Raw genomic sequence first — 17,019 nt, 5'->3', positions numbered from 1 at the left:
TCGCTGGCATCGACACCGTGAACGTTCAGGAGGCACCGAGCCGTTCTTCTTGAAGTTATTTCTCTCATAAGCACACAGGACGAGGTCCTGACTCCTTGTGATTTATATTCACATCACAACTCATAACCGACTCGTTAGGATCCCTTCAACAGAAGTGTCGCTGCCTTGAACTGGATTTAAAATCTATTTCATGAAACATGAAGTTATGAGGGAGAAAAGCGTCTGATGAGCTCATGAATATGATATTGTTTTGAGCATAAATCTAGTGAAGATGTTTAGTGGTTTAAAGCCGCAGAACATGTGAAACGACAAGCACTTCATCTCCAACCAGAGCATGAAATATTCATTTTCATTCTACGGTTTCCTCTAATTCTTTTGTTGAATGATAAAGTACAAAAAAAAAATACTTTCTGCACGTGCTACTGCACAGACAATTATGAATACTCGTTATGATCGTTATCACCATGTCATTCATTCCCACGCATTCATACTCTTCTTGTATCCTGTTAAAGTCGTTTTCGTTTCCTCTCATCCGATGCCAAAGATCACGGGTCAGAGGCCAGAGGTCAGGAATCAGGGGTCAGAGGTCAGGTGTCAGAGGCCAGAGGTCAGGGATCAGGGGTCAGAGGTCAGGTGTCAGAGGCCAGAGGTCAGGAATCAGGGGTCAGAGGTCAGATTATGAAGGGGAACTCAACTCCAGGTGAAGGTTTGTAGCACGTCTGATCTTCAAGTCAGAGACAGAAGGTCATGAATCCTGAAACGGATTCAAACATAATCTTCACTTTTTATTGATATTTTTCATATTCCCTGAAACTGAACCGCAACCCTGAGAGCAACACATGAAGCCAAACGTTTGTTACGACTGCACTGAAGGTTTTTCATTCTCACCCAAACCACACTTCATGAGAATAATCGTGGATCCCTCGTCCAACGCCGACGCGCTTCTTCTCTTGATTTGAACGCTTCGTTGTCGGCGCGTCCATCGACACCCGGTCGAAAGGTCAAAGAGACACTTTTTTTGCGATTTACAGTTAGCTCATCCATTCATCCTCCTTTTGACTTCAGTCTGCGAGACTTTCTGCTAAATTACCGCAATTTCGTCATCCCCATCATCGCAGAGAGCGGGCTGTCGTTGCTTGGTAACTGGGTAAAAAGAGTTCAAGCGGCTTTAAAACGCGTTTTTATACACGACGTGTGAACGACCACTTGAGTCGCCGGATGACGTTGGAGAACAGTCGGCTCAGAACATAACAATGATGTGGTCGAAGCGCCTCGACTCCTGAAGCTGAATATGTTTTTATTAAAAGTAAGAATACGTTTCGTGAAGAGTGCAATAACTCCGTCTGACATTGAACGCCTCCTGCGATCAAAAGGCCGTTCCTCATCAGACGGGTCTTAATTGTTAAAGCGCTTGTATCGTGGACAGGAAGCTGAAGAAGAAGCTTCATACTACTCAGAATTCATTTTCTTTAATTTACCAATCTGACAATTCACAACCGAGCGATCAGACCGTGCTCTTTTTTCTAACCCTGACCACGGGTTGCGTTACCTAAAAACACCGTTACGCAACAATAACCACGCGGACCCTCCGCGGCGTCTAAATGCTACGCTAACGGCTGCCCACTCTGCAACATATGACGAGTAAGAATGAGGGAGAACTGCATGGAAGTATTTTGGATGAAAAAATAAGAAACCACCACAGATGATGGAGAAAAAAAAACCTCTTCAGAAAGAAAGACTCTAAGGATGTTTTCTTGGAATTTCATTTGAATAAATTTTGTGTTCTAGATGTTTTTTTAGGGAATCTCTATCGTTTCCTGGCCTCTCGGTCAGAAAGCTGCTCTCTAAGCTTCATGTGGATCCTCTCAATGAGAAGCAGCAATAACAAACGCACAATAACTGTTATTGGCTCCTCGAGGCGTCGGACAAAAGACCACTCTCCCTCCTCCTTCCCCCTCACACAACAAACAAACCAATGAGAGGCTTCAGTAACCACCACAGCGATAAAAACCTTCTCCTTTTGTGTGCGAGCCGGGGGCGCCTGACGGCGGATAAGAACCGTCTGCGGAGCCACAACGGCGCCAACAAAACTTTAATGTCACGCCTCATCCCTCTGCAACCCCGAAGGCTTCTGGGGAGACCCAGCCGGTCCATGCGGCTGTTCATCGGATCCACTTCAGAGCGAGGACGGCTCTGAAGTGCGTTGCGTTAGCTAGCGCTCGTCTCCGTCGTTAGCTACCCGGTTCTCCGCGATCCATTCGGAGGAGAGACGCCTCTTCTCAAAGGCTGGTTGTGCGTACGATGTTGTCTGCAAGTCCATGACAGGCTTCATACACAGGAATGGAATTCCATGACTTTTTCCTGACTTTAAACCAAATTTCCATGACTTTCCATGACTTTTTAACAAATTTCAATGTGCAAACATTTAACCCTAACCCTCCATGGGACTCTTTGAACAGCCTCAACCCAAAGGTCAGAGGTCAGACTCAGTGAGGATTCTGCAACTGGGAGCGAATACACGGAAACGCCAACAACGTGCAAGAATATCACTTTGAAATCAAACCCAGCCCTGGTGCATGATGGGAACTCATTGTGTCCTTTTTACCACACACACACACACACACGCACACACACACACACACACACGCACTAATTCGAGCCGTCAGCCCCTTCATCCTGCGTTTCACTTTTTATGGGATCCATCCATCCATCCATTTTCCGCCGCTTATCCGGGGTCGGGTCGCGGTGGCAGCACACCCAGCAGACCGACCCAGGCTTCCCTCTCACCCGCAACATTTTCCAGCTCGTTCTGGGGGACCCCGAGACGTTCCCAGGCCAGCCGGGAGATATAATCCCTCCAGCGTGTCCTGGGTCTTCCCCGGGGCCTCTTCCCAGTTGGACGTGCCTGGAAAACCTCTAATGGGAGGCGTCCAGGAGGCATCCGAATTAGATGCCCGAACCACCTCAGCTGACTCCTTTCGATACGAAGGAGCAGCGGCTCGACTCCAAGCTCCCCCCTGATGTCCGAGCTCCTTACCCTATCTCTAAGGCTGAGCCCGGCCACCCTACGGAGGAAGCTCATTTCGGCCGCTTGTATCCGCGACCTCGTTCTTTCGGTCACGACCCAGAGTTCGTGACCATAGGTGAGGGTTGGAACGTAGACCGACCAGTAAATAGAGAGCTTCGCCTTCCGACTTAGCTCCCTCTTCACCAAGACGGACCGGTACAGCGCCTGTTTTACTGCTGCAGCCGCACCGATCCGCCTGTCGATCTCTCGCTCCACCTTACCCTCACTCGTGAACAAGACCCCGAGGTACTTGAACTCCTTCGCTTGGGGCAGGCATGTTGTCCCCACCTGAAGGGAGCAATCCACCGGTTTCCGGCAGAGAACCATGGCCTCGGATTTGGAGGCGCTAACCCTCATCCCTGCCGCTTCACACTCGGCTGCAAAACGCCCCAGCGAATGCTGGAGGTCACGTTCCGAGGAAGCAAACAGGACCACATCATCTGCAAACAGCAGAGAGGCGATCCCGAGGCCCCCGAACCGGATTTCCTCCGCCCCCCGGCTGCGCCTAGAAATCCTGTCCATGAAGGTCACAAACAGGACCGGTGATAAAGGGCAGCCCTGGCGGAGGCCAACACCCACCGGGAACGTGTCTGACTTAATACCGAGGATACGGACACAACTCCTACTGCAGGCGTATAGAGACCGAATAGCCCGTGCCAACGGATCCGGCACCCCGTACTCCCGCAGCACCCCCCACAGAACCCCCCGAGGGACCCGGTCGAAAGCCTTCTCCAAGTCCACAAAGCACATGTAGACTGGTTGGGCAAACTCCCAAGACCCCTCCAGTAGTCCCGCAAGGGTAAAGAGCTGGTCCACTGTTCCACGACCGGGACGGAATCCGCACTGCTCCTCTTGAATCCGAGGTTCGACAAGCGGTCGGAGTCTCCTTTCCAGCACCCTGGCATAAGCTTTTCCCGGGAGGCTGAGTAGTGTGATACCACGATAGTTCGAGCACACTCTCCGGTCCCCCTTCTTGAAAATGGGAACCACCACCCCGGTCTGCCAGTCCATGGGCACTGTTCCCGACCCCCATGCGACACTGAAAAGGCGTGTCAGCCAAGACAGCCCAGCAATGTCCAGCGCTTTCAGCATCTCAGGGCGGATTTCATCCACCCCCGGCGCCTTGCCACCAAGAAGCTCTTTAACTACCTTAGTGACCTCTGCCAGGGATATGGGTGCACCCACCCCAAGGTCTTCAGGCACTGCCCCCTCCCCAGGGGACATGTTGGCCGGGTTTAGGAGTTCCTCAAAGTGCTCTTTCCACCGTCCGACGATGTCCCCAGTCCGAGTCAGCAGTTCCCCTCCCCCGCTGAGAACAGCCTGGGGTAGGCCCTGCTTTCCCTTTCTGATCCGCCGGATGGTTTGCCAGAACCTCTTTGAGGCCAACCGAAAGTCCTTCTCCATGGCCTCCCCGAACTCTTCCCATGACCGAGTTTTAGCATCCGCTACCGCCGCAGCTGCAGCCCTCTTGGCCTGCCGGTACCCATCAGCTGCTTCAGGAGTCCCCTGGGCCAACCAGGCCCGAAAGGCCTCCTTCTTCAACTTGACGGCTTCCCTCACCCCCGGTGTCCACCACCGGGTTCTCGGGTTACCGCCGCGACAGGCACCGACGACCTTCCGACCACAACTCTTGACAGCAGCTTCCACAATAGAGGCTTTGAACAAGGTCCACTCGGATTCCATGTCCCCAACCTCCCTCAGGATGCGTGAAAAGTTCTTCCGGAGGTGGGAGTTGAAGACCTTCCGGACAGGATCCTCAGCTAGACGTTCCCAGTTCACCCTCACAACACGTTTGGGCTTGCCAGGTCTTTCCAGCCGCCTCCCTCGCCATCTGATCCAACTCACCACCAGGTGGTGATCAGTTGACAGCTCTGCTCCTCTCTTTACCCGAGTGTCCAAGACATACGGCCGCAGGTCAGATGATACGATTACAAAGTCGATCATTGATCTTTGGCCTAAGGTGTTCTGGTACCAAGTACACTTATGAACCACCTTATGCTCGAACATGGTGTTTGTGATGGCCAAACCGTGGCTAGCACAGAAGTCCAACAACAGAACACCGTTCGGGTTCTGATCGGGCAAGCCGTTCCTCCCAATCACCCCCCGCCAAGTTTCACTGTCATTACCCACGTGACCGTTGAAGTCTCCCAGGACTTTTTATGGGATGTTTTTCCTTTTTTTTTTTTTAAAGCAGTCGCCTCCTCCTTCTCCTTCTCCTCCTCCTCCTCCTCCTCCTCCTCCTCCTCCTCCTCCTCCTCCTCCTCCTCCTCCTCTTCCTTCTCATCCTCATCCTCTTCGTCCTCCTCCTCCTTCTCTTCCTCCTTCTCCTCCTCCTTTTCCTCCTCCTGAGTAAGAGCAGCAGTGGCCTAATGAGTCCTCCTGGCTGAGAGATCAAACTGCAGCAGCCATCGTCCCCGATCAATAAACGCCACTAGGGTCGCTGTGTGTGTGTGTGTGTGTGTGTGTGTGTGTGTGTGTGTGTGTGTGTGTGTGTGTGTGTGTGTGTGTGTGTGTGTGTGTGTGTGTGTGTGTATGCAGTCTCTCCCCTGGGTCTCTGCAGTAGAAGCTGCAGCTTATTAGTGCTGATGGCGTCTTTAAGGACCGGCTCTCATTATCGGCCTCTTCGGCTCTGGAGGCTTCGGGCCGAGCTGAAGACGTTCTGGTTCTGCAGAACGAGCTCGTGACACCAGAACACGTCATGTGAACGACACCAGAACACGTCATGTGAACGACACCAGAACATGTCATGTGGCAGCGTGCCGGTTCTCCGTTCTCTGTTCTAATTGGAAACGGTTCGATTCAGACCGACTACATTAAATTATACTCATTATCCTGCATATAGCATCCACATTATGATCATAACTTCTACACATGCTCATGAGCTCGCCTCCTTCCTGCACCATCCTTTCCTCTCCTGATAGAAGCATCCTTTCCTCTCCTGACAGAAGCATCCTTTCCTCTCCTGATAGAAGCATCCTTTCCTCTCCTGATAGAAGCATCCTTTCCTCTCCTGACAGAAGCATCCTTTCCTCTCCTGATAGAAGCATCCTTTCCTCTCCTGATAGAAGCATCCTTTCCTCTCCTGACAGAAGCATCCTTTCCTCTCCTGATAGAAGCATCCTTTCCTCTCCTGATAGAAGCATCCTTTCCTCTCCTGACAGAAGCATCCTTTCCTCTCCTGATAGAAGCATCCTTTCCTCTCCTGATAGAAGCATCCTTTCCTCTCCTGACAGAAGCATCCTTTCCTCTCCTGATAGTAGCATCCTTTCCTCTCCTGATAGAAGCATCCTTTCCTCTCCTGATAGAAGCATCCTTTCCTCTCCTGACAGAAGCATCCTTTCCTCTCCTGATAGAAGCATCCTTTCCTCTCCTGACAGAAGCATCCTTTCCTCTCCTGACAGAAGCATCCTTTCCTCTCCTGATAGAAGCATCCTTTCCTCTCCTGACAGAAGCATCCTTTCCTCTCCTGATAGAAGCAAGGATGCTTCTATCAGGAGAGGAAAGGATGCTTCTATCATTTATAAACTGATTATCTATGTTCACAAGGGTTTTCTGTACAACAACAACTCTTTTCAGAGGGAGAGCGTGTGTGAACATGCTGCTGATTGGTCTGTTTCCAGAGTAAAATACAGGCCAACAACACACACACACACAGCAGGAACATATACATATAAATATATATATATATATATAACATGAATTATTCATGTTCTATAGGAGGTGAAAGTGGGTCAGCTGGAGACACAACTGTTGATTAAAGTGAGACGAGTGACATCATTAATAATCATTTCAGAAGAAGAAGAAGAAGAAGAAGAAGAAGAAGAAGAAGAAGAAGAAGAACTCTGTTATTGAGCGTGTTTGGAGACGACGGCTTTAAAAAAAAGGAAAAGAAAAGAAAACATCCCATGAAAAGCAAAATGCAGGATGATGGCTCAGAGGAGTGTGTGTGTGTGTGTGTGTGTGTGTGTGTGTGTGTGTGCACGCAATCACTGCCAGGCAGAGTGATTGGGGACAATCAATGAAGCCGCATGACAAACATGATTTAGATTTAAAGACAAACACACACACACACACACTCACACACACACACACACACACACACACACACGGTTGGGTAATGTGGAGTAAAGAGCATGAAACATGCCGCTGTGACATTATAATTCATTAAAGAACCGCTTCACAAAACAACTTAAAAGAACAAAATGAAACTAAAAACATTTCTAGCGTTAAGAAACAAAAGCCGACGGTTCAATTCCTTCACTGCACGCGGCGGCAGAATGACATCACTCCTCATGTTTCAGCGTCTCTGAGTCCTGAAGCTCGTCTGGAGGGCTGCCTGCTTTTCACTTTGTTTTACTCAACGTTTCACAACCAGTTGTTCAGTAGTTCAGTAGTTTAGTAGTTTTATAGTTTAGTAGTTTCAATAGTTTAGTAGTTTCAATAGTTTAGTAGTTTCAGTAGTTCAGTAGTTATAATAGTTTCAGTAGTTATAATAGATTAGCAGCTTCAGTAGTTTAGCAGCTTCAGTAGTTTACTAGTTTCAGTAGTTTAGTAGTTTCAGTAGTTCAGTAGTTATAATAGTTTCAGTAGTTTAGTAGTTTCAGTAGTTCAGTAGTTATAATAGTTTCAGTAGTTTAGTAGTTTCAGTAGTTTCAGTAGTTTAGTAGTTTCAGTAGTTTAGTAGTTTCAGTAGTTTAGTAGTTTAGTAGTTTCAGTAGTTTCAGTAGTTTAGTAGTTTCAGTAGTTTAGTAGTTTCAGTAGTTTCAATAGTTCAGTAGTTATAATAGTGTCAGTAGTTTCAGGGGTTCAGTAGTTATAATAGTTTCAGTAGTTTAGTAGTTTCAGTAGTTTAGTAGTTTCAGTAGTTTAGTAGTTTAGTAGTTTCAGTAGTTTCAACTTGTGTTTTTTTGAAACATATTTTTGTTTCAAAAAACATTCAAAGTTTATTTTTGGCTTCAAGTGTAAAAAATGTAAAATCGTGTTTTCTGTTTCCAGAACATTTTCATTACTGGATTAATCTTTCAGGAATGATGACACAGAAACAGACATTTCTCTCTTTTTTTCGACCGACAGTGTTGATGAACTTCTCTCTTTTCCAGAGAGCCAGTGAACGCACCACGTGAGCTGTCGTCATAACAACTGCTCTTTAAAGCTCATCATGAAGAACATTAACACACAAAGGCCACGCCCTCAAGGCCAGACGGAGGCGGAGCCTACCTACCATGTCAGCCATAACACCCAGAGGAGGAGGAGCTTCCACTGATGCACAAGACTCCCTAAGGGGGAGGAAACAAGGGAGGAGGAGACAAGGGAGGAGCAGACAAGAGAGTGAGGAGACAAGAGAGTGAGGAGACAAGAAAGAGGAGCGAGGAGGCAATAGAGAGGAGGGAGGAGACAGAGAGAGGAGGGAAGAGACAGAAAGGGAAGGAGACGGAGAGGGAAGGAGACAGAGAGGGAAGGAGACAGAAAGGGAAGGAGACAGAGAGGGAAGGAGACAGAGAGGGAAGGAGACAGAAAGGGAAGGAGACAGAAAGGGAAGGAGACAGAGAGGGAAGGAGACAGAGAGGGAAGGAGACAGAAAAGGAAGGAGACAGAGAGGGAAGGAGACAGAGAGGGAAGGAGACAGAGAGGGAAGGAGACAGAGAGGGAAGGAGACAGAGAGGTGGACAGTAAATGAAATCACAGTCGTCAGCATCCTGCATGTTATCAGCTTTAGTATTTTATATCGTATGTGTCGATAATAAATGTGTATAAACAAGACACTGTTTGCATCTAGTGAACACAGGACATTGATCACATCCCTCTGAGGAACAGCAGCTTCATTCTGTTCATTCATGTTAACTGAGACACGTCTGTCTTTAAAGTTGTTCAAACAAACTCTTAAACACACGAGAGACACGGAGGCTCTGCCCAGAACTACACAACTACACAACTACAATACTACACAACTACAGTACTACACAACTACAGTACTACACAACTACAGAACTACAGCTGCTGCATGATGGAGACATCAATGCCTCAATGGAACCTCAGCACACAGTCACATCTCAGAGGAGGAGGAGGAGGAGGAGGAGGAGGAAGAGGAGGGTAAAGCAAACAAGTAAACAGAACTGAAGATCAAAGACAGAAGAGGAAAGAGCCGCTCTGCTCGTCCTCCTGGAGTTCAGACTCTTTAGGGTCCAGAGGATCAGGAAGTCGTTCATGATGAGCAGGAACAACAGCGCTAGCCCCGCTAGCTCTTTAGTCATGATGTCATGAACGATGTCATGACGTCATGAATGATGTCATGATGTCATGAATGATGTCATGATGTCATGAATGACGTAAAGAGACGTTGCTGCTGTGCAGTGATGCTCTGAGCACCAGCAACATGAATCCATCCACATGCAGAGCAAAGTCTCAGAGACGTCCAGACATCCATGAGCAAGGAAATGAATTTTATTTATGTCTTCGTTTGCTAAAAAAAAAAAAATCAATAACGAAGTCAGAAAAACTGAAAATGGACAATTATTTAAAAAAAACTGTAATTTAACTAAAGATAAGTCCACGAATACTTTTTTAAAGCAACATATTTGTATGAATTCCTCCACGTTGTTGTTGTTGTTGTTGTTGTTGTTGTTGTTGTAACCTTCTAGAGAAACGACTTCTGCTGAGTCGTCAGTTTGTGGGATCAGAGCTTATTTTAGCAGCGACACGTTCTCCACGGACCTCATTAGTACAGTAATACCTTCAGAACTTCAGTCCAGAATCCATCACACACACACACACACACACACACACACACACACACACACACACACACACACACACACACACACACACACACACACAAATGTAATACTACACAGCAGTACTTCTCAGTACTCATTGCTCCCACAGTCCCTGAACTACACACGTAAAAACAAACCTCACAACATCAAAGAGTAGTTTGATTGACAGCTGATCTGCAGAAACATCCCAGCAGAGTCTTCATCACAAAAGAGGTTGGCGAAGTCAACGGTAAACAACAACAACAACAACAACAACAACAAAACATGCAGATGACTGCTAAACAAAAGCAGCATCCGTTTACGATGATATCAGGTATCCATGGTGACTGCATAGCCACCCCACCGACTCTGAGCATTTTGTGTGGAGACAATATTCATAATTAGACTATAGATTAGCAGCAGTGTGTGTGTGTGTGTGTGTGTGTGTGTGTGTGTGTGTGTGTGTTTGGTGAAGATAAATAGAGCACACACACATTATTGCGGCTGCTCGATTACGGAAAGGAAAACTCTGAATTACAATCATTTTGTATTGAGTCTCGAAGATAAAAGAATCAATCAGAAGCTTTGAGAACTGAATCAGAGACGAGATGAAGAACCGTGATGACGCGGAGGAGAAGGGACGCGAACAAAACACCAAGACGGGACCTGTTTCAGGACGTGTCTGGAAGGTTACGACATCACAGACCTAGAACCAAGATGTGATGGACTAGAACCAAGATGAGATGGACTAGAACCAAGATGAGATGGACTAGAACCAAGATGTGATGGACTAGAACCAAGATAAGATGGACTAGAACCAATATGTGACAGAGTAGAACCAAGATGTGACAGATTAGAACCAAGATGTGACAGACTAGAACCAAGATGAGATGGACTAGAACCAAGATGTGAAGGAGTAGAACCAAGGTGAGATGGACTAGAACCAAGATGTGATGGACTAGAACCAAGGTGAGATGGACTAGAACCAAGATGAGATGGACTAGAACCAATATGTGACGGACTAGAACCAAGATGAGATGGACTAGAACCAAGACGTGACGCCCTCAAAGTAAAAGTGTTGTTGTGTTGCGTTCATGGCGCCAGCGCTAAAGGTCGTTGGTTTTAGGGACAGAACACATGAAAGAAGATCAAATCCCCAAAAGAGCCGTTTGCTTCCTCTCCTCCAGCGTGAGGAGGAGATGGGCGACGCCCTGCAGAGAGCAGAGAGCAGCAGATGGACGCACGGCGGGCGACGAACACAGAGAGGCGGAGGGCTAGGACAGAGGAGACGTAGAACGAAAAGGAGGAAAAGAGACGGGAAAGAAGGAAGGAGAGCAGATTGTCCTCCACCTCCTCTGTCCTCCATGTCTCCTTCCTCCACCTCCTCTGTCCTCCATGTCTCCTCCCTCCACCTCCTCTGTCCTCCAAGTCTCCTCCCTCCACCTCCTCTGTCCTCCAAGTCTCCTCCCTCCACCTCCTCTGTCCTCCATGTCTCCTTCCTCCACCTCCTCTGTCCTCCATGTCTCCTCCCAACACCTCCTCTGTCCTCCATGTCTCCTCCCTCCACCTCCTCTGTCCTCCATGTCTCCTCCCACCTCTGGCCTCCCTCTCTCTCTCTCTAATGAGACTCTGAGTGATGGACTCAGATGTCCCCAAAGATTGACTTTGATCATTGCTGAGGACGGACACACACACACACACACACACACACACACACACACACACACACACACACACACACACACACACACACACACACACACACACACAGACTCTCTCTCTCTCTCTCTGGAGGACCGGGGTGAGTCTGAACCGGACGAGGTGTCGGCAGATTTCATCTTTTCCATTTTCTCCTCCGTCTGAGTTCCTCACTCTGATCTGTTTCATAACCACGTGGAGATGGTTCCTCTTCATCTTCTGCACCTTCATCACCTTCATCATCTTCACAGACATGATCTGACGTGCTTCCATTTCAAAAAGGGAAGAAATGTGTCTGTAAATAATATAAATAATGCTTTGACTGGTGATGTGATGTCATGGAATATTCTGACATCTGTTCCACTGGAAGCGCCGGCGGCAACATGTCACGCTTTAATTCAACTTTTCTTGAACGCATCACTGACTTTACGGCTGACATTTAGATCAACAGTACCACAGACCTCAAACAAAAACCAAGATGGCGGCAGCAATGCCCAAAAACCAAGATGGTTACGGCCAAAAACCAAGATGGCGGCGGTCTAGAAGCAAGATGCATTTAGTTAAATTAGCCAAATGCCATTTCTCACCACAGACCTCAAACAAAAACCAAGATGTGACGATCCAAAAACAAGATGGCGGCCGCAAAATCCAAGATGGAGGTGGAAAAAAATCATGTTGAAAGTAAAAGCCAAGATGATGGCGATCAAAAACATAGAAAACTTTTACAGAATCTGGTTGAAGTAAATTTTATTTAGAACGACATTTTAAATGAGACGCAAAACGACAACGTTGTTGAGCAAATATCACGATTTTAAGCTTCTTTACTTGTGTTTTATTGGTCAGAGGCTCAGCCGCGTAGGAGACGTAGCAGTTCATAATTGACAGAAAATGAAGTGAAATTCTTTATCAACTAAAAATGTTTCAATAGAAAACAAACAGAAAGCTGCAGCTTCAGCCGGCAGGAGGAGGATCAACATTGTCTGTGGTTTGAATGTTGGACTCATGACCTGAAGGGTTTTTGTGTCATTTCGTAACTTTCTTTTTTTTGGGGGACTACTCTGTTAGTCGATTAATTAAAAAAGGTATTAAGAGATTAATTGCCAAAGAAAATAATCCTGCGCCGCAGCCCGGGGGAGTTCATCAGCAGCATCACAACTATTATGAATAATCTAACAACGCAACACAAACCTGGTGGAACACTGACCTCAGAGAGACATTTACTCAAACAAGCCTCCAGAAAACACTTCGAACTTCAAGAAGAGGAAGAAACGATGTCTGACACAAAGACAAGTGACTCGGTGAGGTGAGACCTGTAGAGGCAGCGCTGAGCTCCCATTGGTCCACGTCGCAGACGAGGCGCCGAAAACAACGAGTCGTTTTGAAATGACGACGGAGCAGCGGGACTGATGAGAGACCAACAACCGCCAGAGCATCCTGATGACCTCACGACCTCATGACGAGCGGAGACACGGAAACAATCAAAAACCAAGATGGTGAAAGTAAAAACCAAGATGGTGACGATCAAAAACCAAGATGGCGATGATCAAAAACCAAGATGGTGAAAGTAAAAACCAACATGTTGACGATCTAAAACCAATATGGCGACGTTAAAAAACCAAGATGGCGATGATCAAAAACCAAGATGGCGACGATCAAAAACCAAGATGGTGACGATCAAAAACCAAGATGGCGACGAGTCATTTTAAAAAGCCGACGCAGCAGCGAGACTGATGAGAGACCAACAACCGCCAGAGAGCATCCTGATGACCTCATGACCTCATGACGAGCGGAGACACAGAAACGATCAAAAAACCAAGATGGCGACGATCAAAAAGCAAGATGGCGACGAGACGTTTTTAAAAAGAGCGAAGGAAGGACAGCAGATTCCTTCCTCTTGGTCTCTCATCAGCGAGACTGACGAGAGACCAAGAACCGCCAGAGAGCATCCTGATGACCTCATGACCTCATGACGAGCGGAGACACGGAAAAGTGATGCAATCGCAGGGTCGAGCAAACAGGAAGTTGCTGGCTGCGACCGCCACCATCCTGAGCTATCAACAGTTATTAAGGTGGAATTATGTTCATAAAAGGTATTCCATGTGTGTGTCCCGTGTTCCTCCTGCCAGCTTTAGTTGCATATTTGATGATTACACTGAAATAAAAGCTCGAGTCAAAGCAGCCGACAGAGTCCTCCAGCAGAACTTTAATTAATGATTAATAAACCGTTGATTATTGCTTTGTGGATGCGCTATAAGCCTTTCATTAGAACACTTCCTGGATTGTCAGGTTGTGAAAATCACCTTTTACTGGAGGTTATTCTCCTGGAGCAGCTCATCCTGGACCCAATGACCCAAAACCTCAATTTAACTTTGGGATTATTTATGCTGAAAAAGCCCAAACGATCAAAGAAACGTCCCGCAGCAGCGAAGAGTCTTTAAATTGTATTATTAAGTTTTATTATCACTCTGAAAGTTCAACTTATAATAATTATAATCATAATACATATAATTCCAGCCGTTAGTGATGTCATCACTTCATCATAAACTGGTTCATCATGAATGAATAATCTATAATAACTGTTTTTGATCACCCGGCAACCGGAAGCTTCGTATTAATGTTTAATAACTAAAACTCAGAGGAGAGTTCCTCCATGAGACGGGTCCTCCATGACAATGACAACAATAACAACAATAACAATAGTAAAGGAAGCGGCGTCCCGCCTGCAGCCGGCGCTCCGGTTCCTCTGGAGGAACACAACTCTCTTCAGGTTCTCCGTGTTCCGCTTCATGTTCATGAAGGAAGTGGAAGTGTGAGCTCTTCTTACCTTGGACGTCGTCCTGACTCCTTTTTTTATTCCCTTGGTCCTGTCCTATGTCCTCTCTCTCCTCAGTCCTCTGTCCTTATGTGTTCCCTTAACGCCGCTCCATGGTCCGGCTCTGCCTTCGGGGAGGAGAGAGAGAGAGAGAGAGAGAGAGAGAGAGAGAGAGAGAGGACCTCCACTCAGAGAGGATCTGTGCACAGAAGGGGGGGGGGGGGGGGGGGGGGGGGGGGGGGGGGGTCCTAAACCTGATCACCCGGAGAGAAACCCGACTGCTGCCGCGCGGGAACCCGACACGAGCAACAGACAACCAGCGAGCTGCTGCACTCCAACATGGGAGGAGGAGGAGGGGGAGGAAGAGGAGGAAGAGGAGGGGGAGGAGGAGGAGGAGGAGGAGTGCAAGCCCCAAGACAGGTGGATGTGCGCCTCTGGTTTACACACACACACACACACACACACACACACACACACACACACACACACACACACACACACACACACACACACACACACACACACACACACACACACACACACCTCGGTGTCGATCTATTCTTTATCAGGCGGCTGGAACCAGCTGGTTAAAAATAGCAAAGAGTAACGTGAAGCAGTTTAATGTAATAAAACATAAATCATGTCTTTAGTTTAGAGCTCAACACAAAGTGTTTTGTCAGGACTCACACGGCTCTGTTCTCACTGAGGGACCAACTCACATCTTCACATATTTTTCAGACATTTTGGGTTTTTTGTTTTGTTCGGAGTCAATCTTCATATATTTTATATATATTTTCCCCCAAAACATCATACATTCATTAGAATTGTTTGGCATCTTTTCACACATTGTTTGCAATTTTTTATTCTCCATATTTCCATATATTTTATTTGACATTTTCACATATTTCTCACATTTTCTGTGATGTAAATCCTATATATATATATATTTATAAATATATATATATATATATATATATATATATTTATAAATATATATATATATATATATATATATATATATATATATTTATAAATATATATATATATATATATATTTATATATATATATATATATATATATATATATATATATTTATAAATATATATATATTTATAAATATATATATATATATCCTGTATATCCTTGTTCGGTCTCTTCTCAGCATATAAACGGTCATTCCCATGACAACCACGCTTCCAGCCAGGAATGGGATGTTGTTGGTCACGGCAACGCTGGCAGAAAGTCAACCAACAGCGGGGGGAGGGAGGAGGTGGGGGGGGGGGGGGTTGAGTTTCTGACTCGCAGACCTCCAGCTTAGCTTAGCTTAGCTTAGTTTAGCTTAGCATCAGGACGCCTGCGTTGTGTCGGATGTCAAGCGCTCGTGTTCGTCTCCGATCTGGACATTTTATATCATCTCAGTCGTCAGGAAACGACCGAAAGAACCTAAACGCAGTTCTTCTGAAAACCCTGTTTAATCAGTGAGAGTGGTGCATCATGGGAAACATGCGCCAGATATCTATGACTCAAGGTCTTGGCGTAAATATTCAGAAGCTGGACCGGAGCCAGGAGGAACCTTCAGAGCTTCTGATGGATCATGTGTTCATGTCAGCGAGGAACGACAAAGGAAAAGTCAACATGCAGATGTTGAGAGGAGAAACCACAGATATGAACGCATCACTTCCATTAATACATCTTTACTGAAGTGTTCATTCAATATGAAACCCGAGGCCTCATCTCATTAAATACTCCATAATGTTCACACCTTTCCACATGCGGCATCTGAACCTTACAATCAAGAGAAATCAGTTTCATGCATGTTTTTATGAATAAATCTGTTTAGCTGAGGTTATGAATGTGTCGTGAACAAACCGCTTTGAACACGAGAGACAGAGAGAAGTTTGTGACGTGAGAACCATGAAGAGAACCATGAAGAGAACCATGAACCATGAAGAGAACCATGTAAAGAACCATGAAGAGAACCAAAAAGAGAACCATGAACCATGAAGAGAACCATGTAAAGAACCATGAAGAGAACCATGAACCATGAAGAGAACCATGTAGAGAACCATGAAGAGCACCATGAACCATGAAGAGAACCATGTAGAGAACCATGAAGAGAACCATGTAGAGAACCAAAAAGAGAACCATGAACCATGAATAGAACCATGTAGAGAACCATGAAGAGAACCATGTGGAGGACCATGTAGAAAACCATGTAGAGAACCAAAAAGAGAACCATGAATAGAACCATGAATAGAACCATGAAGAGAACCATGTAGAGAACCATGTAGAGAACCATGAAGAGCACCATGAACCATGAAGAAAACCATGAATAGAACCACGTAGAGAACCATGAAGAAAACCATGTGGAGGAACATGTGAAGAACCATGAAGAGAACCATGAACCATGAAGAGAACCATGTAAAAAACATGAAGAGAATCATGTAGAGAACCATGAAGGGAACCCTGTAGAGCACCCTGTGGAACGTTGTGCCAGTGGAACCTTCAGATGTCAGAATGAAGCTGCTGCTCATCGTCTGTCAGGAAACACAGAACACGAGATGGTTCCTGGACGATGTTCTGATGAAGCTTCACTTCAACCCGGAGAACACAGCAGGACAGGAAGCGGCGCTGCGCTAACACAAAGGCCGTGACAACAGGAAAAGGTCACGGCCTTTAAGAGCAGGAG

General features: G+C 46.3%; 1 protein-coding gene across 2 annotated transcripts in view; it reads right to left on the bottom strand.

Annotated features, from left to right (window-relative positions):
• LOC137789023 (SH3 and multiple ankyrin repeat domains protein 2-like) overlaps positions 1-14,445 on the bottom strand; it is a 92,521-nt gene extending 78,076 nt beyond the window's left edge. For both annotated transcript variants that reach the window (XM_068582263.1, XM_068582274.1), the window contains exons 1-2: positions 14,342-14,445; positions 8,289-8,343 (exon numbers count right to left, since the gene is read on the bottom strand). In XM_068582263.1, the coding sequence (XP_068438364.1) occupies positions 8,289-8,300 (12 nt within the window). In that variant the 5' untranslated portion in view covers positions 8,301-8,343; positions 14,342-14,445. The remainder of the gene's footprint in view (positions 1-8,288; positions 8,344-14,341) is intronic.
• Positions 14,446-17,019: the final 2,574 nt, after the last annotated feature.

The sequence above is a fragment of the Clinocottus analis genome, unplaced genomic scaffold (assembly GCF_023055335.1).
Source record: "Clinocottus analis isolate CAN_PGR_092001 unplaced genomic scaffold, fCliAna1.0.p SCAF_10, whole genome shotgun sequence".
NCBI lineage: Eukaryota > Metazoa > Chordata > Actinopteri > Perciformes > Cottidae > Clinocottus > Clinocottus analis.
The sequence above is the reverse complement of the archived record's forward strand: the minus strand, read 5'-3'. Positions and strand labels throughout refer to the sequence as shown.